Source organism: Akebia trifoliata, chromosome 8, assembly GCF_017979445.1.
Source record: "Akebia trifoliata isolate Shusen 1 chromosome 8, ASM1797944v1, whole genome shotgun sequence".
NCBI lineage: Eukaryota > Viridiplantae > Streptophyta > Magnoliopsida > Ranunculales > Lardizabalaceae > Akebia > Akebia trifoliata.
Genome location: NC_141382.1, coordinates 11,081,663 through 11,106,933, shown reverse-complemented (window position 1 = coordinate 11,106,933; position 25,271 = coordinate 11,081,663). Strand labels below are relative to the sequence as shown.

Genomic DNA, 25,271 nt, shown 5'->3' with positions numbered 1-25,271 from the left:
ACTATCAACCACCCACATCACAACCCATATCTATCCATCACTTTTCCTTAAAACACTCCCACAAAATCACCTCAACCCATACCTCCCATCATCACCCCCATACTCTTCTCTCTAATCATCTAACCACCATCACCAATCAACCAATCTCATCATCTCCCCCATTTGCCACATGTCATCATCCCTTCACCTCTCCTAAAATCCAACCAATCAACCTCTTACACTACACATCCTCTCAAATCTAACACCTTACCTCTTCAACCATCTCTACACTCATTCTCCAAACAACTCTCTTACACCCATCAACCATCACTCATCTCACCCCACCAAACACTCTACCCAAATGGATTTGGGTAAGATCCAAACCATTTGGGTTAAAACACAACCCATTTCCATCATTACAAAAATACCCTCATTTTCATCTCAAATTTCATACCCTTTTCCTCTCAAACCCATGCCATTAACCACTATTCTCTTCATTCACCCCATTATACCCTCAAAATATCTCTCCAACCTCTATAAAAACCCCTCCATTCTCCCCTCACCACAACTAATGAAAATTTTAAAAAATAATCCTACAAAAAAAAAGATTACAACTCTCTACTTTCAACACCACTCTCAAATCTCAACCTTCTCTCAAGCAAATCAAGGAAGCAAGTCCAAGTCCACTCAAAAGAAGAACATCAAGGAAAGTCAAAGGAAGTCAAGGAAGGTCAAGGTGGGTTTGACAAAAGGACACCCCCCCCAACTTCCCTCTTCTACTCACCCCTTTCCTACACATTTGCACACACCACTATGGTTTAAATCACCAAAGGGCCCCTTCTTCATAAGGGTGCCCTCAATGATTTGAACCAACATCGAAGCCCCTCACACTTGAGGGCACATATCGATTTTTCTTCAATTTTATTTTATTTTTATTTTAAAATACCGAATCCGAGGTTACCACGTTACGTGGATGGAGTAGGGTGCCTAACACCTTCCCTACTCCATAAATGGACCCCCTTACCTTTGAATCAAGGTTGGACCAAATATGTACCCTATCCATACGAGAGTCATCAACATGTCAAAATGCCATATTTTTCAAAGAAAAACAATTTCGGGTGACCATTCACACCCCTTTCCGAAAATGAATGGTGGCGACTCCAAAACACCCCAAAGTGGAGGGATGTTTTCGAAAACATTTAAAATCCCGTGTCCACACTCATTATATCCTGTGTGGAAAATAAAATATCATCTTGTCACCTTGAAGGAATTTTTTTTGGAAAGAAGTTGAACATAATAAGGTTATTTTAGTCATTTACTATTAACCTCTAATAGAGTACCACGGTCAAGGGGTATGGCATAGTTTCAAAACGCAGGGTATCTCAAATAATCATATAAACTTGGAGGATTACTTCTAAATTTACCTTTATACAATTTATTTTATTTTTTAATAGAAAAATCCCAAATATGAAACCCACTCTTTGACAATTGACACGTGGATATATCTATAGATGCTCCTTAAAATATACATTCTCAAATCTCGAGGAATAATGAATAGACAAATCGTAGGGTTGTTATCACTCTTGCCTGTCTCCTACGTCTACGAGATGTGTACTCAACGACCCATTATTCCTAACTACAAACTACTAAGTCCTAAGTCCTGAGTCCTAACTAGGATGAAAAAGTCCCAACTCCCACCAACCTTCAGTATGTTTCTGGGTCTTTAACGTTAAAAGTGCAATAAATACATTTTGGCAATTAAATTTTATACCCAAAATACCCTTAAAAAATCTTTTATTAACAAAACCCTATGTTTTTAAGGCTAATTTACCCCTCCACAACTTCCATTTTCGACTTCTCAATTAACAACCAAAGCTTTGTTTAATTTTGATCCAAAAGATTTCTCTAAAGATCAGACTGAATTCGTTTATCCAATTTGGAAAAAAAAAATTTACTCATAGAAAAGTCAAATCCAAGATTTCACATAATCACGTAATATGGATCAATTAAACGAACCCATGTGTATTAAGTGCATCCTGATTTTACCCTTATTCAATTTTGTATGATTGATCAACCAAGATTTTGCAAAATCCCGAATTAACTTTTTTTTGTGGATTTTGAATCTAAATTTCATTGAAAAAAAAAAAAAAACAAATCAATTCGAATAAAATTGGATAATGATTTAAAATAATCTTCCATTTTTGTAGAATTGAAGGTTTCAATTTTCAAATAAAAAATTATTCAAAAAAGTGAATCTTGATCTCAATGTGTAATCAAACTACCTGGTCTAAATTGAAACTCTATTAAAAAGACAAATAAAATTCTTTACCAAACCTGTTGGGACCTACTTTTCATAGATCATTTTGAAAATTAACCAATCTAGTCATTGATTTTATTTTTAAAATAATATTTGAAAATGTCAAGTAAGGCAATGTTGTGGTGTGTACGATTGTAGCTAAAATATTTTGTTTGAAAACAATCAATTTTCAACAAAAATGGTTAGAGTAAAACATATTTAGTCTTAAAAAGTTTGCGATTGTTTCTACGAACATGTCAAAATGAAAGTTGGTTAGTCTTTGGGTATGAGGTAATCAAGAGATAATAACATTTGGAATTTCTTGAATTGATGGGAAAATCATTTTCCGAGTGGATGGGAAGGAATATGTCTTTATATTAAGAAGAAAATTTGTTGTCTTAGTAAAAATACAATTAGATCCACATGTGGGGGGTCAAAAATATTATTTGCCATGCAGTGGTAGTGCATCCAATTGTGCTATTCCAACAATTATAGCGTACAACATCAATTTAGAGAAATTTTTTTGGGAAGATAATCATGAAGTTGGATTCTAAGAGAGTCAAACCTAAGACGCGAGAACAGAGTAGAGCCAGGATTTTACCCATGTGGGGACAATTAAGAGTGGGAATTTTTTTATGTGGGGGCGGGGAATAATGGCAGATTTTTTTTTATCTGCCGTTAATATTTGTCACAATTTCTCATTAATCTATAGACTTTAAAAATTCTTGTGTGCGCAAGTGTACCCACATCCCCCAGTGTAAATCTAGTCCTGCGTGAGAATCCGTACGTCTTACCAACTTGCTAAGTTGGCATATTCTCAATTTAGAGAGTTGGAAGCCAAGGACCACCATAAACCAATTAAACGGATTAATTGTAAGCAATTCCATCTTTATGAACTTGGGAGTATAATAAGAAGAAAACTTTTTTTTTTACATAAAAATGTTAATTTGGGATGTCACAAAATTTGGATTGATCAATCTCAGATCGTCGCATGTATTAATAGCATCTTAAATTTCTTTAAAAACATATGTTAGGGAAGTTCTCAATATACACAACATCCTGTATTGGTTAATTCAGGATTCTGTAAAATCTCGAAATAATGATTATGTGATTAATAAACTAAGAACAATGTTGAAGTGACCTCAAAGATTGACCTCATTTCACACTTTCTTGACATGGAGGTGTGTCTGAACCATAGATGTTCTCATCGAGATCAAGTGAAAATCATCTATGGTTTTGTGCTCACCTCCACTCCAGGAAAGTGCGAAATGAGGTCAATCTTGTGGTCACTGCAGCATGATTCGAAATTAAATCACTTCCAACCATAGTATCAGTTTTTTAATTTTTTTTAAACGCATCTTGTAATTCCGATGATTAAAAAACACAACCTTTTCATTTGTAACAAAAAAACGTTATTTTTTTTCACAGGAAAATAATAATTAAACACTTTTTTAATATGGGATTTGATACATAATAGAAAATGGTGATTCATAAATGTAAAAATATAGGATTTGATGATAATAATTTGATTTTATGAATTTTCATTAGATATATATTTTTTCATACCTTTTATTCTATATTTTTTTTATCTTTTATCCTCATCATTTTTTCCTATTTTTTTTTATTCGTTTTCATCATTTATTTTTCGAAGTTTTCCCTTGACGTATTAAACCTGTACTCCAACTTTGTGATAATGCTTCCAACCTCACTAGTAAGAAAAATTTTAGGTGGATCTGTACCCTATATGTGAAGTACAATCTGCATGCAAGTGAGAGAGAAACAAATGGTGTAGATTTCCTCAGGCTTCAATTCATGTATAGAAAAATTTAGTTAATTTTTGAAAATTTTTATCAAAGTATAAAAAAATTGTGAAATTCCCATTCCAAGTCACTATCCATCTTAAATAGAAAAAAAAAAACTATTTTAAATATAAAAAAATTCCCTTAGTACTTATTATTAAAGAAAGAAGAAAAAAAAAGAGTTGTGATATACTGACCTCAAGATTAGACTTCACATAGACGTGAAAATGGATAAGAACCATAAATGCTTTTCACTCGTATCCCAAGAAAACATCTATGATTCCCATACACTTTCCCATCATGATGTACGATGTGAGGTCCAATCTTGAGATCACTTCAGCAAAAAAAAAAAAAAAAGAGTCTAAGAAGAGTATTTGTATGATGAGTAAGTGCTGGAGTGACTTCAAGATTATACTTCACATCGCACATCCCATCGTGGGTAGGAAACACAGTTTTTGAGGTCACTTCAGCATTACTCTTTTATAATTTAACCTCTTCTAGACAAATTTAAATGCAAAAACTAAAGTTTATCATTTTAAGAATTAAAATGAATATTTCTTTGGAATAGGAGTTTCACAATTTCAGCTTTATTAAGCAAATATGTACCATTTCTTACTTGCCAACAAACTATAAATTTATTAAAATTTTAATCCAAAGAAAAATATAATAATTCTTTTTTAATAATTTCAGACAAAAAAAAACTAATAATTAATAACCACAAATTATTAGTATAAAAACATTGGGATTCTAACAGTATTTATGGATCCATCAAGAACCAAAGAAAAAAAAAAAAAAGGAAAAAAATAAATAAAAGAAAAATATTAATTACGGATTGCAAACGATCCCCTTCGCAGGTTTCGTTGCATCACAAGACATCAACTGTTGCTGCGTCATCAAGGATTTATAGATCTGAACGACCAACTTCTCATCATAGTCCTTCAGTGGGACCTTCCCAAATCCATACCCCAAAGAACCATTATCTCCATTACCAAATCCAGTGTTGAAAACTCTCGAGTGAGCGAACCCAAGCATCATCTTAACGTACATATCTCGAAGATTTTGAAAGAACTTCTTAGGCGAATTAGCGAAATTGAAGAACCGGAGCTTTGGTTTCATCTTTATTCTCCAGAATCGTCTCCTTCGGTTCGAACCCAAGGTAGCGAGCTGAACCCGGTTCTTGCGACGTCGACCCGATCCATTAAGCCTCTCGTATTCTCTTTTCTTCCAGTATCCTCCTAAGCCCTTGTACGAGCTTGATGACGCTCCTTCCATTCCTTTCTGTCTCTTTGCTTTCGTTTAGACCCTCTCCCATATATATACCACTCCATGTTTGGGTGAATTTTTTTTAATACACCCAATATATTTAAACTCATAACATGCCCTTTGACTTCAATCTTCTCTAGTAGGTTACCAATATAATGACATAAATGCCCTCTTCTTAGAATGGAGTCAAATATTATGCTTCTTAATCACTTTGTAGTTGTTTTCACCCTAGTACTTATATTTTTCGAACCTGAGATGAATTGCAACATTTGAATTAACTTCTTGTAACAAGGTGTATCTTGATGCACTAAATCAGTTTAGAGATAAAAGGTTGGATTTGATTTGTTAAAATTATGATTAGATAATTATGATTTTTCAATCGAATTTAATCTTTATCTTTAAAATGATTTGATGTATCAAGATACACTTTATTATATAGTTCATTAATCTAACAACTCCAATAAGATGTGATGTTGGCTTTGCTACTATATGATATGAACTCAACCAGTACATAAAAAATATCTAATGCTTCAAAAATTCAAGACCATATATGTTGGTAAAAACTCTACCATACTGCAGTTGAAATAATCATCCGTTACTATAAACCAACGTTATAAATAAATCGAGAGAGAAATTCAATTGTGGGATATGGGTGGGTTCTTATAACGACGGATAAATTTATCCGCTGCAAAAAAAATACCATACTGCAGTTGAAATAATCATTCGTTACTATAAACCAACACTATAAATCAAAAATATTGTAGTGATAATTCTTTCTTATCTTAACATTTAACCTCTTAGGCACATTTTCTCCCATTCGTATTCAATCTAATAATTCTATTTCTATCTACTCTTCAAGCTTCTAACCTTAAGAACAATATATGATATTTGGATAAGTAGAAGACAATTAAATTTTGGAAAGAAAAATCAAGCGTTTTCTACATAGGGTCAAGGTGAGATTGGGTATTTAGGTCATTTCCATCAACATCTGGGAGAGGAGTGAAGTCAAGGGACATATCAGCAGTTTGAAATAATAGGGACATCTCAAATATTCACCAAGACCTAGAGGGGTATCTCTAAATCACCTTTAAATTGAATAGGGGATGTGGGCATTGCTATTAAATGTGGGAGTGGACTTTGAGGCGTAGGAGTTTGGGTATCGTTGGAGGGTCATTTAATTAAAAGTTAAAATCTCGGGCATCTCTCACCCATATTTTAAGGTCCCATATTAATGATCTCAGCGGATGACACGTGCTGTGTCACCGACGAATCATGACCGTACAAAATGATTTGTAAATATTGTATTAAATATTGAAAAAGATATATTGAATACTTCAACACTCCTAACCAAACGTACTTAGTTAAATGGGTCTAGTTATACGTTGAAGTCCAAATAAATATACTTTGGAAATTAAATTTTATGTCGAAAATATCCTTGAAAAAATTATTTTTTATCAAAATACCCTCAGATTTCAATTTCCAAAATGTATTTATTTCACTTTAACTAAACCCTAGGACGTGTTTTAAGGCTGAAACAATATTAGTTAGCAAATCATTTATAAGGCAAATCCTTTTTTATTGTTTGAGCACAATATGAAAATTTTCTTGAAAAATTATTTTTGTTGTTTGAATTAAATAAAAAATATTATTTTAATTTAACTTTTGTGATAATTATATAAAAAATAATGATAAAATCATTTTGTTTGAAATTTTTGAATTATTTCATCCCAATTTCTTAAATTATTAGAGAACTATTATTGGCACCCCAAATTTTCTTAGAGAGCTATTATTGGCAACTTATGTTTTACTTATTCCACCTCAATTTTTAAAATTATTTATCACACCCCAATTAAATATTAAAACATATTATTCAAACATTCAAAGGTTTGGCTCAAATTATAATCTCAACATTATAACACTTGTTCAAACAATTTTAGTAGTTGTTTACAATTATAATTAGGTTCATATAATCCTAAACTAAAAAAAATATTTCAAATCTAAGCAAATAATAGATAGTTTCTTTTGGCATCCCAACTTTTACATATTATTCTTTTTTGTATTTGTATTTGTATTTGTATTTGTATTTGTATTTCTAATTGGGGTGTAATCAATAAAATTTGGGATGCCAATAGTAGCTCTCTAACTTTTTTTATAAAAAAATTTATATAATTTAAAATTAATTAGAAATTAGAAATTCAGAAAAATCGAGTTGATTTAGATTATTTTAATTTTTTGGATAAAATTATTAATTTTAAATAATTTAAATATTTAAATAAAATTATGATTTTATTTTATTATACTTCATTTTTTGTGAGCTTTGTTATTTTGTTTAACTTTATTTATAAAATAAATATTAATTTTATTTGATTTTCCGTGTGCTAGCAAATCGTTTTTCAAGGGGAGGGGATAAAAAAATGATTTGTTGTTAATGAAGGAAAATCAAAGGTGTTGGCAAATCATTTTCCGTGCAAATTTAGAGTTTTTGACGCGTCAAACACTGAAAAAATTATCATTTTTCATGGAAATTCAATTTTCCCCTAATTTTCGGTGCAATCAAACATTCCCGTACTTTAATATGTAGAAAGGAAAATGTTGAAGTGATGTTCAAATTTCAGTCATGATTAAGGTACTTGCTCAAACGTATGTGGTTAGTGTGGCAACGGCACGAAACCATAGATCTTTTTCTTCAAGATACACAAGGAAAAGATCTATGGTTTTGTGCCCTTGCCACGTACATACCGCGTGTGTGTTGATGCATCGTTTTATCATTAATCTTCAAATTTACATCGTTTCCATAAATGATTTTCATCGAGATACGAGTGAAAAGCATCTATGGTTCTGTGTGCACCTCCATGTCAACAATATTGTGTGAAACGAAATAATTTTAATGTCACTTCAGCACGACTCAGAAAGAAATTATCTTTTATATCTAATCAATAAATTTAAGATCAAGTTTTTATATTTAATTAGTAAAAAGTTAATGGTTAGGAATTAGTATGTGAAGACGGAGAACCCAAGTCATGGCATCAAAACTCTTAGAATAGGTGGCACCTTCAATTTAAAATGAGAGCTTGATTGTGCATGGATGAGAGAAACCAAATACATAGCTAGGAGATCAAAAATTTTAAATTTAATTGTTTGATTTATTTGGGAATTTTAATCCATGTAAATTATCATATTTTATAGGTGTCCTTAGTGATTTTTAATATGTAAAATATTCATTTACAATGGTGATTTAAAATTTTCAATTTCTATACACATTATTTATTGGGTCTTCCTTTATTGTATTTTATCCTTTGTAGGAATTTAAATATTTATGATTTTCATTTCACATGAACTATGACGATTAATCCAAACGTGGAGCGTGCTTGGCTTCAAGCCAACCATAGTTAGAGCTTGGAGTGTTGATATCACGACATAAGTTCATAACCTGCCTTTAACTCAGTAATTATTGATCACTAATCTCATTTGCCTAGCAAAACAAAAGATTATTTCTTTTATCGAGAAATTCAATCCTTGGCCTTTGAACCCCTCTTCACGCGACTTTTCTAGAATCCTCAACTCCACGTGTGTCAATCGAGAAAGCCTGTTGGAGGAAGCACTTTTCAAAAAAAGTTGGAATGGGTGCATGCTCAATTGTACCAACTCTGTTACAAAATGTCTTTCTTTAATCAAATATTGGTTTGGCAATTCGAAATAATTTTGGATTAATTTTTTAATATAAACCCAATTTTTGTCGCCCCCTAACTTTTTTTTTGTTGAATTTTCAAAGATATTTTAGTAGCGGAATTCAAACTATAGCCACATTGTTCTTCATCGACTACACGTGGAATGGATAAGTGAAAAGGTAAAAAAAAAAACAAAAAGAAAATTTGATTGAGATGATTTGATTATTTATAATGAGATTATTCCTTCATGAGTGAGGAGAGAAATACCAACATAAATATGAATTGAGATGGTGAAATTAAACTTAAACACTCTTAATTAAAACAGATGAGGTTTTAAATAAAATTAATGGGAGAAAATTGATGTTTTACAAAATGAGCCCAAATTTTGGGATATATTTTTTGAAGTGGAAAGAGAAGATTTTAGACTGCTAGATTGGATGTTTATGGACATTGGGTTTCAATGGAGAATTCTTAATAATTGGAACCCTGCATACATGGGACATGTCTATGATATTGTGCAAACAAACCACTTATCTTGTCTATTAAACAATATTAGGAACCTTGATTAAGAGCAACTTATGACCTTTGGTCCAACAAGTGTCCAATAGAAGAAACATTAAATATAAATTTTCCATAACAATTGCAATGAAAGCATCCATGTCTTTAGTTTAATACAATATCATGTGGGATGCATTATTATATAGTCTTAGAATTAGAAATTTATAATACTTAATTCTTTAAGCTTAGATTATTGGGACACTTTTTTGTTGATTAGTTCTTGAAAGGGTAAATTCTTAAATAATTATCGAAGTTTTCAAAAATATCGAAAGTGGTGTTACATTTGTTGACACAACTATCACGTAATGTTGATAAAATATTATCAAATTGTCAGCATTAACAACATTTTGGAAATATCGAAATTTTTTATAATTATTTGAGAATTTATCCTTCTAGAAATTCAATTTCTTTAACATTTTGAATTTAAATTACCAGTTACAAACTAGCATTTGGCTCAGTAATGAAGTTTAATGGTAAGTGATTAAACATGGAGCCTAAGTTTTTTTTTTTTAATGGTACTTGATATTACCATCTATCGTGTCTTGTGGAATACTTTTTGGACCCATTAATCTTAGAAGTGGATATTTTGATTGTCGTGTATATTGGTCAACTTTATTGGTTGTTCATAGTTATTAGATTAAATAATTTTCAAGAATGATTCTTTATTATTGATTTGATTTTTTTTAGGGTGATCAAATCTATTGTCTATGTATCACTAATCAAATTATTATTATTTTTAATATTTTGTACATAGGTCTAAGATTAGGTGGTCCGAATATCATGGGGATAATTGTCCAATTGAGTGCAATTCACATTGTTTTTATATAAGGATATAGACATCAAACTCGTCTTAGCGGCTTCAAGACGATAGATTTTAAGAGAAAAATCAAAGATTTGGTGTGGAAACAAAAAAGGGATTGTCAAATAAATAAATATTTTTACCAAAAGATTGAAGACGAAGGATTCGGGTGGAATGGGGATCAAATGTTTCTGGCAAGAGGTTGAACATGAGGATACTTCGGTAATCTTCTACTAGCGAGTCTCTAACAGAAGACAACAGTCAAGGAGGTGAGGGATCTCAAATATTCAACAAAACCTGAGGGGTATGTCTAAATTACCCTTATTTAAAAGAATAGATGGAGCACATGATTTTGTTTTGGATGACTTAGACATTAAGTGTTTGGTCATGTTCATGTCTAGTGGTCCATCATCCCCAAAATCTATTTGGGTCTTAATGGGAAAAAAATCAAAATGAATTATCAAAAAGAATTGTTAGAGTCTAAGAGAAAATGTTGTAAATGGTTTCAAACCTATAGGATAGAAAAATTTGCCCTCATCTTCAACTTCAAAATTCCATCCCCCTTAAGCTTTCAAACCTTGAGAACAATATAGGATTTTAGGAGAAGTTGAAGATGATGGAATTTTTTATAGAAAAATTTAGTGTTCTCGGCAAATAGTTTAAGATGAGAGTCGAATAGGTCAAAAAAGCTAATGGGTTGTTTTAGAGGAAAATAAGGTTTTGTTGTAATTGATTTTGAAACTTACAAACTTACAATTCCAAGAACCTAACCCCTCAAGTCCGTCGTGCCCCCACAGCTTTGGCCATCATTGACACCTGATGATGGCCATTGCCTACGTTTCTTGTTGGCCAACCAGTATTTACTCCAACGTAAATTCCTATTGACAACAGAACATTATTTATCCCTAATTCTATGGAATTACCAAATGAGCAGAGAACTTAAAGATGCACAAGGAAAAAAGAAATGGCGCATAGACTTAGATGTGATCCAATTTATGTTTGGCAACTTTGTTTCCGACAATTCACGACATTTGAATCATTCTAAAGACTTAAATATTGTTGTTAACGTTCTATCTATATATTTAACCCCAAGGGGTTGGGGCCTAGTGGCAAGCTGAACCTTGATAAGCTCCTCAGCAAAGAATAGGTCAAGTGTTTGGACCCCCACGAAGCTATGAATTTCTTGCCCCCCCCCCCCCCCCAAGGATCCTGTTGACCCTTGACTCAACCTGTTGCACCGAAGGGGCGGTGCATGTGACCGCAGGATTAGTCCCACCATAAGGGGTGGGGGATACCCACAATATCAACCAAAAAAAAAAAGTTTCTATATAAATATGCAAATCTTGTGGAGTGATTGATCATTTTATAATGAAATTCGGCTGCACATTCTCTAGCCTGTTTGAGCATTTTTTCTAACACATTCATTGCTCCATTAAATAAAAGAAAGGAAGAAACAGAATAAGGAAGTCTATTAATCAAATTTCATAGAACACAAATGCATTTTCAGCCCAGGAAAGACTGTTTGTTCACAATGAAACTCAAAATACATTCCAAATTAACCACACAAAAAAAATGTGTGGCAGAATAATAAGTCCAAACCACCACCAAGTGTGTACACACATGTTCACTCCAAAATGAAGAAAGCAAATAAAAACTAGCTACAATATGAAGTTGAGAAACACTACATATCCATAGCTGAGGCAGGATATCAATCAAGGGAATTGGAATCGCATGTAGTCCTGCTGCCTCCCAGTAGGAGGGCTTATATACACCCAAAGTAATGAAATAACAATCGATAGCAATCCAGACCACACAAACACTATAGTGGGAACCTTCCCTCTTCTCCCCATCAATCCCTTGGCAAATGGGTATAGATGGCATAGCACCCAAAAACTAAAGAACACCCCTCCAACAAGCTTACTCCATTGTGGAAATGGACTATACATAGTCCTTGCAACACCAACAGCGATCGCAATCATGTTCACCATCATAATCGTGATTGGTGGAACCATCAAGAAACTCCACTTCACAATATATAGGTCCGCAAACTCCTCGTCCCCATCCTCCGGTGTGGCAGACTTGGACGTCAATGTGAACGAAATATCGACCCCAGCAATAACCTTCAAGAGTCCTTGCAATACTGCAGCGGGGTGAGCGCTTGTTCCACCAATCAACCAAAATTGCTCATTTCGCCACCAATCATGGAGTGTGATCCCAGACCACTTGATCTCAAGGATGGCTAGTAAACACAATGTGATTGTGATCAACAGCAAGAACACAAGGAAGGTCACACTGAGGGATTGCACGATGAATTGACCTGTAAAAAGGGAGATTGCAGGTAGAATGCAGTAAACAATGAGGAAAAGCGACGTAAAGGGGTACATCCCAACATTGAAGTAAGCAACCCTTTGCAAGAATTTCATCCGACGGCTGGCAAAGAGGGCATTGTTCTGCGAGAAAAAGATCTCAACCGAGCCCGTTGCCCATCGGAGTACTTGGTGGAGACGATCAGTGAGGTTGATTGGAGCCGTCCCTCGGAAAGCGTCACGCTTGGTGACACAATAAACTGATCTCCACCCTCGATTATGCATTCGATAGCCTGTAACAACATCTTCGGTCACGGAACCATAGATCCAACCGACCCTCCGACCCCATTCTGTTTTATCTTCGTAAAAGCACGATATGACAGTTATCGCCTCTGCGACAGTTGCAGCATCTAATGGTTCACGTGGGACTGCAAGAGAACCTGATGGCCGGCCTTGGCTACCTTTTCCAAGCAACTCTTTAAGTAGCCTTCCTTGGTATTCTGCAATTGGGATGGATGATACTAACATGGTAGAGTTTCCGAACCTCCTTGGAAGAAGTTGAGACTCGATATCACCATCATCGTCATTGTGATGACCATTGATTGGCAATGTCATTTCATCAATTTCCTTCTTTTCCGTTTTGGGTTTTCTCAATAACAGCTTAATTTTACTTCTACCAAACCACCCATGATGTTCCGTGGCTCTCGGAGGACTAAACCCATAAAGCGCAATTCTTCGAAAAATACATCCCGTCCCAACATACATGGGACCTTGTAGCCCATCTAGCGCTCTCATGCTCACATCGAAAAACACAGTGTTGTGATTTGCGTAACGATCGTTCGGATCAATCCCTTCAAACCTCTGAGGGAATTGTACATAGCAAATCCTATCACCACCTCTGTCGAGCATGAAACACATTCCTTCTCTCAAAGCCAATGAGTTATAAATGTAGTGGTCGCAGTCGAGATTGAGAATAAATGGACCATTGGACATAATCGCACTCGTTCGCACGAGAGCATTCATGGCCCCGGCTTTCTTGTTGTGATCATACCCTGGTCTCTTCTCTCGTGAGACGTAAACTAGCATCGGCAATCTAATGTCAACTTCGGTGGCATCGATTAAATTCCCCCCATCTGCTTTAGTGCCCATTACGGGTTCCGAATTTGGCGGGGCTAGCATTGCCTACAATGGGAAGAAAGAATTCAAAATGTCTGAATTAAAACTTATTGGAAAAACAAAAGTAACTTCATCAAAATTAAACGATAAACACCTGAATTATCCCTGCGTGATCCCCTCTTGAGTGTTCACTTTCTGCCGATGACCACGTCCCTGGCCAATGGGCTCCATCTGACATCCATGTAGCCTTTTGAATCTTTAAGGATTCAGAAGCATTGCCCCCCATTTCCATCTGTTTCTTTTTCGCTCGTAGCTCTTCGTGGGCATTGTACGCATCAGACCGTCTCCTTATTGATTCAGGCAACGCATTTATCCTCACCTTGAACTCATCATACTCTCTCTTCACTTGTCTCCTCTCCCTAACAAAGTCTAGTCTGACTTTGTTCTTGAGAAAGTTTCGTTTTTGCCCAAAATAAGCTTCAGGGTTTCTTGGTTCTATTCTGTGCTTCCGACAGAAAGGCACCCATATCCTTGCAAAGCTTGCAGTCTCGGCGAGAGCTTCAAACGTTAGGAGAGATCCTCCATCGTCTGATAGATAACAAGCAAGCTTTTCGACAGGATACTCAACGGCGAGGATCGAGAGAATGGTGTTTGCAGTAACAAGAGGAGGCTCTTTATCTGGGTCTGCGGTAGATACAAAGACATCGATTCCTGGAAGATCGGATATTCCTTTTGGGTTACGAAGACTAGGGGATTCAAAACGGTCTTTTAAAACAGAGAGATCAGTCACTCGGTTTATGGGGCAGAGCTTGGGAAGCTGGTCGAGAAGCCACGAGAGAGCAAACCAAAGTTCACAAGTAATCGACATTCCCCATAACCACATTGCATCATGGTTGGGATGTCGAACCCTCCAAGTTAAAAAGAAACCGAGTGCAACAAGACGAATCATCATAAGCAATCTGTATAGGAAAGAAGAAGAACCCATCCATTTAAACAAATAATTCTACTTGAAACCAGATACAAATAGATTGACTAAACTATGTGGCACTAAATAATTAACAAATAATTCGACAAAACTAAAAGTTTTCTTCTTGATCTTACCTGTATGGACTGAGAATTGCAGCAGAAATCCCAACCTTCCTCGTCAAAGGCTTTCTGATTCTTTCTCCAAAATCGGGCGGTAGTTCAAATTCGTTAATCCCCGAACCGCCACCATACCCATCCCTAGGCCAAACTGCATTTCCGTACCCATATGTACCCTTTGTTTCAAAAAGCCAACGAGTATGATCGAAATCAGGAGGATTATTGGGGGATTTGAATGATTTCACAAGCGAAAACCTTTGATCGGGTCTAAACCCTGCCATCGAAGGCAATGGATGGGCCTTATCTTCTGCTTCAGACCTATGGTCATCATCATCATCGTCGCTCTCCTCCCCGTAAAACTCCTTACATCCAGGACACTGCCTCCCCACATTTCCAAGGCACTCCAAGTAACAATCTCGACAAATTTTAAAACCACACTCACATGGCGCCCTCGAATCGCCTTGAAATGCTTCCCCATCACAACCCTTCATCCCGCAGACATTACCAATGGACTTTCCAGTTTCAGTACGATCGGTCGAGCAGTCTATAACATGACCACGGGTAACCGTATTGAATCCTCCTGTGAAGATAGTACCCGAAATGTAACTCCTCTCAAGTTTCAGTCCCTTTGATTCATCAGGAAGGCTGGTTTGAGAGGTGGATATGGGTTGGTGATCCGGCGTTGGAGGGATGTGAACTGTGTAGGAGACGAATTCCGAACTAACTTCTTCAATTGTGTCATCTTTGGACATCGAACAGTATCGTCCACCACTTGAAGCCCTCTTTCCTCTGCTACTGAGAGGAGAATTTGGATTGTTTGATAGGGAAGAGCGTCGTACTGGGCTCGTTAAACCAATGCTTCTAAACCCTCCTCCTTTGCCTTCTGAGGAAACTGTTATGGTCACAGGAGAGGATGGAGAAGAAGCCATTTGAACCATTTTTTAACTCTTGAGTGTTTGCTTGTTTTTTTTTCTCTCAATTAGGGTAAAAAACAGATCAAAGAAGATGAAACTCAGCTTTCTTGTGAGTTTTAAGTTCAAAAGAAAACCATTTGAACAAAACCCAGATCCAAGAAACACTTGAAATGGAAGGAAAGTAGAATAAATTTTGTAGGTGAAGATGAAATAAAGCTGATGTTTTTTGAAAGAGAGGAAGAAAGGGAAAGCTCTATGCAACGGTCGAATTTAATTAATTTTGAAGGTGGAAAGATGGGATGGGATTTTGAATTGTTGAGAAAGGTGAGGGCTTTTCACTCCAACGGTCGACTAATCTGGACCACTTTTTGAATGAGAGAATCCAAGGAAGAACTGTCAACGGTTGGGATTAATTTTTTAAATAGAAATAGAGTGGTTTGGATTTCAACGGTCGAATCAACGGATGAGTTGGAATCCAACGGTTAGCATTCATTTCAAACGGTTACCAATTATAGTCGCTTTAATCGAGGTACGTACATTAGGAAAAGTCTAGCGTAAAAGTTATGGACCCATCTTTTGTGAGAATATTTGCTACTACAGCCATTTTCTTTTTATAATTCAATCTTAACCCCTATTGAAACTATATTGGCAGATCTAATAATATAATTTGTATGGGATCAACTAGTTGCACACCAGTAACGGTTGGTTGCACAACAACCTTAAAATATCTTTTATTTATTTGTATTTATAATCTCTATTTTAATCTAGTGCTTATACTTCAATACCTAGTCTTTTAAGGTTTAAACTTTATTTTAATTTGTATTTTTGTATTATTTGCTCGTGTTCTACTTTGATCGTGTTTTGTAATTGATTTTGTTTGTGTTCTCTTTGATTCCAATTTAATTAAGACACTAATTTTTTAATCTTTGTTTTGAATTTAATATGAATCTGTGTATTTTATGAAAACATAACTTTGTAAACATGATTCTGAAACAAAAAAATATTTTTTGCAAAAATTATTGAACTAACAATAATTTCTTCGGATATAGTCGAGGAATAACCAAAATGTATATATATATATATATATATATATATATTAAAAGGAGTGCAACATTTTTTTTAAATTATTTTTGGAGTGTAATCATCCAAATGAAGTGTAAAAGAGAATTTTTAAGTGATGGAGTACAATTGATAATAGGTGGTGTGCAACTAGTCAATCCTGATTTTTATTCTTGTCAATATCTAACTAAGAGGATTGTGATGATAAGTAGAGTCGATGAATTTGCAATATGGTCAAATCACTAAAAGAGGGTTTTTTTAGTCGTGTTGGGGTGATACATGATTTACTATAATTCTCACAAGTCTGACATGGACATGCATACATAACCGTAGATGGTTTTTACTCGTATCGTGAGAAAACACATCTATGGTTATGTGCACATCCCACATCAGACTTGTGAGAATCGTAGTAAATACTTTTGTCATTTCAGCATTTTCCGGTTTTTTTTTTTTTTTGTTAACGTGTTAAGATGCACTTGAGGTTAGTTCTAGTAGAATTTTTTTTAAGGCATTTTATGTTAGAAAAAATATATTTTTAACGTACGTATCTTAATGCGTGCGTTTAGGGCACATCAACACCCAAATCCAATCACTAATAAGATCAAGTGAAAGTCAGTAAAACATGATGAAGTATTTCTTAAACCTTGATTAAGACTATAGATGGTGCAAAATGAATTAATCCACGTCTCTGTCAAGGATAAATAGGTCTTAGATTTGGAAGCCAAGAGACTTGCGATCTTCGTGATCACGAACTTTTCAAAAATAGTAAATCAAATTGTGGGTTATCAGATGAGAAAGTGTGTTTAGAAGAAGGAGGAAAAAAAAAGCTGTTATTGGCACCCCCAACTTTTACTTATTACACTCCAATTAAAAATAAGTGAGTGGTTGAGAATAATTAAAGGTTGGGGTGCCAATGGAAACTCTCTAATTTTTATTTTTTTTGTTAGACTTCTATTTTTTGGGGTTCGGATTTTATATGAACCTAATCATAATTATAAAAAACTACTAAAATTATTTGAATGAGTGTTATAACATTGAGATTATAATTTGGTCAAACATTTGTAATGTTTGAAGAGTGTGTTTTAATGTTAACTTGGAGTGAGATAAATATTTTAAAAAATTGGGGTGTAATAAGTAAAATTTGGGGTGCCAATAGCAGTTAAAAAAATTGTCTATCACTAATGGCATTTGCAAGGTTAGGGTGTAAAATCATTTCAAATACTGATTTCATAACCCCAAATCTCACACTGATATTCCATTCTCAAGGAAGCCTCATTAATCTATAAAATAAAAAAGATACATCACATATGATGAGACATTTAAGAAAATGTGATTAATTTTTGACGAATTTACGATTCTGACTCACTCTTCATTTTAATTACCAAAACGTGAATGGTAACAAATTCACAGGTTTAATGAGATAGTCACTTTAAACCAGCGAAATAATCACTTTAAAACCTTCAAATACATTATCGTTCACATTTAGGTAATTAAAATGAATAGTGAGCCGGAATTGTGAATTCGTCAAAAATTAATCACAGAATCATAAATTTGACAAATTCAGGTCACATAATGGTAATTCACCCTATCTCAACTACTCCCCAAAACGTGGACAGGCATGTCGAAATCTCGCTATATATAATGAACCACGTGTGAAAGTTTAGACAAAATTTGAAAATTTCTATATAATTTGTTTGATTGGGTATGTCAATAGTTCAAATCCATTTCACACACAACTAATCTTGAGGATTAATCATTTATATTAAAATAAACATTTTGTTGATAGGAAGACATTAACCATTTTATTTTTAGAGATTTATGTCATACTAGTTAAAAAGTCATGGGGTTTGGTATTGATGAGAATCATTCCCACAAGGCTTGGTCCAATTCTAGAACATGTTATATTAGTGTCAAGACGTGTCTTCTTCAACCTCTTATATCATCTTTTTAAGTACAAAACAATTTACAACTAGCAACATTTATGTTAATTTGGCTATTGATGAAGATAATCTTAGGCCTTTTATGGGTTATGATTGGGTTGGGCCTATCGACTAGAATGGGTCTCTCACTTTCTGGGTGTATAGGTCCATGACTCGAATCTGAAAATGTTAATGTAATTGATGCAAGACCATGGTTTTAAAATTCGTCCAAGATCGAGATGTATCAGTCAAGTCGTCTCAGTATCACCCAATAACGAGACGGAAGGACAAGTCAATGTATCAGACGAGATTTAAAATCCAATGTTCATTTTTCTCATTGTTGAATGAAACGTTTCAAATGTATCACAAAACTCATCCAAGATGACTTAGTCTCATTCACGAATAACTCGAGACGTCAAAACAAGTTTTAAAACCATGTGCAAGACACTGGATCGAGGCACAAATTAAGACACGTTATCAACCAATGCCCAGGCCAACAAATCCATTAAGAATAGTTTGGGTCATGAACATGATAGCCTCCTCAAAGATAAAAGGAGTTCAAAAAATCCCTAAAACCACCAAAATTGGATCACACTTTGACCTCTAGAATAAATAATAAAAATCAATCAAGTCATGAGTATATGTTGGAGTCAACCCCACCTTACGTCTGTAAATAGCAAAGTCAAAGCCATTACGAGGCATCTTGGATTATTTGTCTTAGAAGACCTAAGCTTCATCTCCAAAGAGTAAATAACTCTTAACTCCAATGAAGATAGATGTACACTTATAAATTTGATTCAAACCTACAATCAAGTTACAATTACAACCATAATGTAAAATATTTTAAGTTATATATAAATAATTTACATAAAATGGACCAAATTCCAACTATAAAATGTATAAATAATCATTAAAAATAAAATATATTACATATTAAAAAAAAAATGAAATTTTAGGAATATATTTCTTGTGATATCCGAAAGATAAAAAAAAGATCCAGATCTAAAATTTTTGTTTTATTTCGGTAGTATCATATTGATCAAAACAAAACCATTAAGTAAATTTCAAAAAAACAAAAAAACAAAAAGTAATTGCCCATTTTCAATGGTTAGAAATAAATTATAGATCTTTATAGAGAAGAAAAACATAAATGCATCAATGATCCCTCTTCAACAACAGAAATTAAATATGAAAAAAAAAATTATAGATCTTTATAGAGAAGAAAAACACAAAAACATAATACAAAGTCTCTTTAGTTTAGGGCTTAAAATGGGGTTGGGTTCAAGTCGGATCTATATCCAATTTTTTTTATATGGATTTGTATTTGAACCATTTTACTTTCACTAAATCCTTATCTAGATTCGATTCGACCGAATTATTTGATTTGGGTTAGACAAATAGATAATTTTAGACCATTCAACATTTTTTTTTTTTGCTATATTTCTTTTTTCTAATTACTATATTATTCTATTTTTTTTTTTTATAATTATTTTATTTTATAAGAATTGATGTTATATTAAAGTAGTAGAAGAAAGATATATTGAAAAACATAGAAAATATATAATTTTTAAAGTAATATATCATTCAAATCTAGGCGAATATAAACATGGATCTGTTTTTTATCTGGAACTGACTAAGGTCAAGGGACATCAACCCATATTTGACCCTTTTTTTTTTATTCAGATACACTTCAAAAAATCAAACCCACTTAATTCAAAATCAAATTCAAATCACTCAAATTTTAGATAAGATTTGACTTGTTTTATGCCCTATTTTAGTTGTCTCTCTTAAAATCTTACTATTAATAAGGAAAGTGGTACTATAACGGATCTACTCCCTCGTCGTACACCCCATTCCGTGACTTTTGTGTAATTTAAATGAGAAACTGTATCATTTTCCATTTTAAGTGTGGGACCCATAATGGAAAATTGGAAAAATCAAACGATTGGTGATCCGAGTAATCACCTATAATGACCCCACTCTACTCTCTTGAAGTAGTATGTGCATAAAATCATACATTTTTTTTTTTCTCTCATACAATTGCACATCCCCGTAAATACATGCAATTGTGTATCTCAAGGAAAAATCTATGGTTTTATGGGCATACCACGTCATGAGTGTAAATGTGGAGTCAGAAAAAAAAAAAAAAAAAACTGTTCAAACATAGCGGTCCATGTGTCTTGTTTTAATTGGATAAAGGACAATCAATATTGGATCACCAATCGACCTAAAGACTCCTCATAGATCTCCAAATGGCAAATTGATGCATCCATCTTCAACATGTGTGGGGCCACTTAAGCCGCTCATCACGTTCTTTCGTCAAACAAGAGATTCTAAAATAAAATAAATATACGAGCTAGCGTCAAACGACGTCTAAGGCTGTCCATCAAACAGAGCTATGAGATTGGAGATGATCTTAGAGATTCCCAAGAATAGAAAGGATTTACTGATCCCTAGAATCTAAACCTGATCAAATAGGAAACGTATGAGTTTCCTTGGAGATCTTAAACGTCGTTTGAGGCTGAAAATTCCGTGAGTAAGACAATTAGGTCATTTACTTCAAAGGCCATGCCATAGCAACCGTTTGAAAACATAGGGGCATCTCAATTCACCAAAAAGTGTAGGGGTGTCTATAAAATCATATATTGCCACACCATCTTTTACTAAGAGCACCCCAAAATGGGTGATAATTCTTAGTTGGTACTTGGTACATGGTCTCATATAAATTGGTGTTCTCTTAGTAAAAGTTGATGTGGCAATATAATCTTAAAAAATAAAAATGAAATTTGAAGTTTGAAGCAGTAGTGCTGAACGACTCAAAGCCGGCTTCAAGTCTTCAACACGCATTCAAATACAGCTTTCTTTAAGCTGTATTTTAATTTCTTTATTTTTTTAAATTTCTCTCCGCGTTTCCTCTTTTGCTCTCTCTTTCTCTTCTTCAAATCTCTCTCTCTCTCTCTCAAACAGAACCAGAAACCATGGCCTTCAAGCATCCAAACCTCTGTATCTTCTTCTTCATCATCTCGATCTCTCTCCCAATCTCTATTTCCCAACCGCAATCAGCTCCACCACCAGCGCCAGCCAATGAAACCTGCAATGGAATCTTCTTATCTTACGTCTACAAATCTGGAGAACGCCTCCCTCCTCGTTCCTCTAACCCATCTAACCAAGCCTACAGATTCGAATCAACAGCTACGATCCTTAACAATGGTCTCGATGACCTCAAATCATGGAAACTCTTTGTGGGTTTTCGTCACAATGAGTATCTTGTCTCTGCTTCTCAAGCTATCTTGGCTGATGGAACTAGTCTTCCAGCTAATGTTGGAAATGGGACTGTTTTTGCTGGATTTCCAAGTACTGATCTCAAGACTGCGATTGAAACTGCTGGAGATCTGAGTCAGATGCAAATTCAGATTGATTTTTTGGGTACCCAGTTTGGAATTGGGGCTCCTGATGTTCCGATGCCATCGAATATCTCTCTTGTTAATGATGGGTTTTCATGCCCCAGACCCATTATGCAAGGTAAGTAGATCAAATTTCAAATTTCTTGTTGTTGATCTGAAGATTTATTTGGGGGTTTTGGATTTTTGGGGAAAAAAAGGTTTTGGGACTGGGGTTGCTTTATTATGTTTCTGGGATTTTAGGGTTTTATGATAATTGAAAAAGAAAAAGATTAAATTTTATTGTCATTTTTCAGTTCTCTTTGTTGTTTCTGCGTAATCTGAAGAATTTGTGATGGAGAAAATGGAGAATTTGGTTATGTGAGCAGGTTTCCCTCTTATTATTAGAGGGGTTTTTCATTTAACATTCAGGCTTCTTTGGACCGACATTTTTCTTCTTAAAAAAGATATTTTCAACAGTTTAGTGGGGGGAAAAAAAACTATTTTTTGGCGCAAAAATGCCAATTCAAACAGACCCTTAAGTGATGATTGCTCTGTAGACCCTTAGGTTTTTTTTTTTGGCGATTTGTCTCTGTAATTGATGATGATTCAGTGGGCCTGATGGCAGTTCTGCTCTGTTTGTGAGGATTACATAGAAAATTGGCAAAATAAGAATTCAGGTGCCTGTTTGGATCCTAATTTTCGTCGCCTAGAAATGGTGATTAAACCGACCATAGTTCATTGTTTTTCAGTTATTTGGAAAAAAATTGTTTGTGTAATTTGTAATGTATTTTTGAGGATTATCAGCCTTATAGAGTTGTTTTCTGAATTATATATATGTACCTGGTCTCTACAGGGAAAAGTGAGATGCATGTCTGTTGTCTTAAAGACCCAAACTTCAAAGCCAACGTTACCGAAGAAGAGTTCCTACCCCGCCAAAATGGTGATCTTACTATCGCTTATGATGTTATCAGATCATACGATTCTGAATATTATGCACAAGTCACAATCGCAAATCACAACCCAATTGGTCGTCTCGATAATTGGCAATTGAGTTGGGATTGGATGAGGGAAGAATTCATCTACACCATGAGAGGGGCTTATCCATCCGTTGTGGATTCAACCGACTGCATCTTTGGCCCACAAGGAGCGTACTACAAACAGTTCGATTTTTCCAACGTTCTAAACTGTCAGAAAAGGCCAACCATCGTCGATCTCCCTCTCACCAAGGCTAATGACACAACACTTGGGATGATCCCATTCTGTTGCCACGACGGGACAATCTTGCCTCCTTCAATGGATCCAAGCAAGTCTATGTCAGTATTTGAGCTCCAAGTAAAGAAAATGCCGCCAGACCTCAACCGAACTCAGCTCAATCCACCACAAAACTGGAAGATCAACGGCACACTCAACCCCGATTACCAGTGTGGACCTCCATTACGTGTTAGCCCAAGCCAATTCCCTGACCCAAGTGGATTGTCATCTAATAAGACAGCGGTTGCTAGTTGGCAAGTCGTTTGCAACATCACACAGCCCAAAGATTCGAGTCCCCGATGCTGTGTTTCTTTCTCGGCATTTTACAATGATTCGGTCATACCGTGCAAGACATGCGCTTGTGGATGCCCACGTAACCCAAGCCAAACTTGTAGTACTACTGCACCCGCTCTTCTTCTTCCACCCGATTCTCTTCTCGTCCCGTTTGACAATCGAACTGTAAAGGCCTTAGCTTGGGCTGATATTAAACACCGAACGGTGCCAAACCCCTTGCCTTGTGGGGACAACTGTGGAGTCAGCATCAATTGGCATGTCTTCACGGACTACAACCGTGGTTGGAGTGCGAGGATCACTCTATTCAATTGGGGCGACACTAATTTTGCTGATTGGTTTACTGCTGTTCAATTCGACAAGGCTGCCCCTGGTTTTGAAGCCATGTATTCATTCAATGGGAGTGCACTTAATGGTACTAACAACACCATCTTCATGCAGGGTAATCCGGGTTTAAATTACCTTGTAGCGGAGCAAGATGGAGCAAACCCGTCAAAGGATCCACGGGTTCCAGGGAAGCAGCAGTCGGTTATCTCATTTACTAAGAAGATGACACCTGGAATAAATGTCGCTGGTGGTGATGGGTTCCCAACAAAGGTTTTCTTTAATGGAGAGGAGTGTTCCCTTCCGACAGTTATTCCAACTAACGATGGTTATAGAATTGGTACAGCTACGAGCATTTGGACTGTTATTATAGCTGGTGTTGTGCTCATGTTGTTGCAGCAATAGATAACTGTGGTGAGAAGCCACTTATGCTGATTCTTTGATTCTTTGGTGGTATGATTGATCATCAATGATGAACTACATCTCTGTTTTGATTAGTAAACAATGTAGAAGCCTCCATTTGTTGGGTGGCTGGTGAGATTCTCAAATTCTTTTGGGAAGGACAGACAACTGTGCGTGTAATATTTTCATCTGTTTTTTGCCCTTTTGGAGCTCTGTAGTTATTTGAAGTGTGTAAACTGATATAAATTTGTTTCAACAATCGAGAATCCGGAAGATAGCTCAGCATTAAACAATTTTACTATATTGTTTTTGCTTATATATTACCACCAATATTTTGTTTAATGGTGTCGTAAGTATGTAAATAATTTAGTTCTACTTATTTGGATATTTGATTATTTCTATACTTCCCCAAGATCATGTTTATGACATATTGAAAGTTGGAATTTTTTCTTCCATCATGATTCACGGAGGCCCATATTCATAATCAAATTCAACTTGAAAGTTCAACACCCTACAAATGGGATATCTGCACAGAAGGAAGGCATTGCTCAAAGTAAATAGAAATCCCTGAAGTAGATACGAGCTTGGAATTTGATTCTCGTTCTCAGATTGGAAAAGAGAATGAAATCATCTATAACAGGGATACATGCAAATTGGATATTGGGCAAACATGGAGAGAATCATGACATCTCTGTATCAAAATATCATCCATGGAATACCCATAAAGATTAAACTCGTTTTCAATTGGGGGCAAAATAAGAAATGGTGAGAAAAGATACCAAACATATATTGTTCGCTCATGAGATCATCCTCATCCAAGTATTTTACAAGAGGAATGTCATCACAACTATCATCTAGATG

At 35.0% G+C, this 25,271-nt stretch overlaps 3 protein-coding genes across 3 annotated transcripts; 1 reads left to right on the top strand and 2 right to left on the bottom strand.

Moving 5' to 3' along the window:
- Positions 1 to 4,899: 4,899 nt before the first annotated feature.
- LOC147396089 (uncharacterized) lies at positions 4,900 to 5,346 on the bottom strand. Its single transcript, XM_086449790.1, has one exon. It carries the CDS (start codon positions 5,344 to 5,346, stop codon positions 4,900 to 4,902), a length of 447 nt encoding a protein of 148 aa, XP_086305916.1.
- A 6,496-nt stretch (positions 5,347 to 11,842) lies between these two features.
- CSLD5 (cellulose synthase-like D5) lies at positions 11,843 to 16,111 on the bottom strand. Its single transcript, XM_086449777.1, has 3 exons — positions 14,886 to 16,111; positions 13,939 to 14,743; positions 11,843 to 13,850 (listed from the first exon to the last, which is right to left on the bottom strand). Exons 1-3 carry the CDS (start codon positions 15,803 to 15,805, stop codon positions 12,075 to 12,077), a joined length of 3,501 nt encoding a protein of 1,166 aa, XP_086305903.1. The 5' UTR covers positions 15,806 to 16,111; the 3' UTR covers positions 11,843 to 12,074.
- Positions 16,112 to 21,572: 5,461 nt separating this feature from the next.
- LOC147396087 (COBRA-like protein 7) lies at positions 21,573 to 24,708 on the top strand. Its single transcript, XM_086449778.1, has 2 exons — positions 21,573 to 22,281; positions 22,996 to 24,708. The coding sequence occupies exons 1-2, from the start codon at positions 21,738 to 21,740 to the stop codon at positions 24,411 to 24,413; spliced, it is 1,962 nt and encodes a 653-aa protein (XP_086305904.1). The 5' UTR covers positions 21,573 to 21,737; the 3' UTR covers positions 24,414 to 24,708.
- Positions 24,709 to 25,271: the final 563 nt, after the last annotated feature.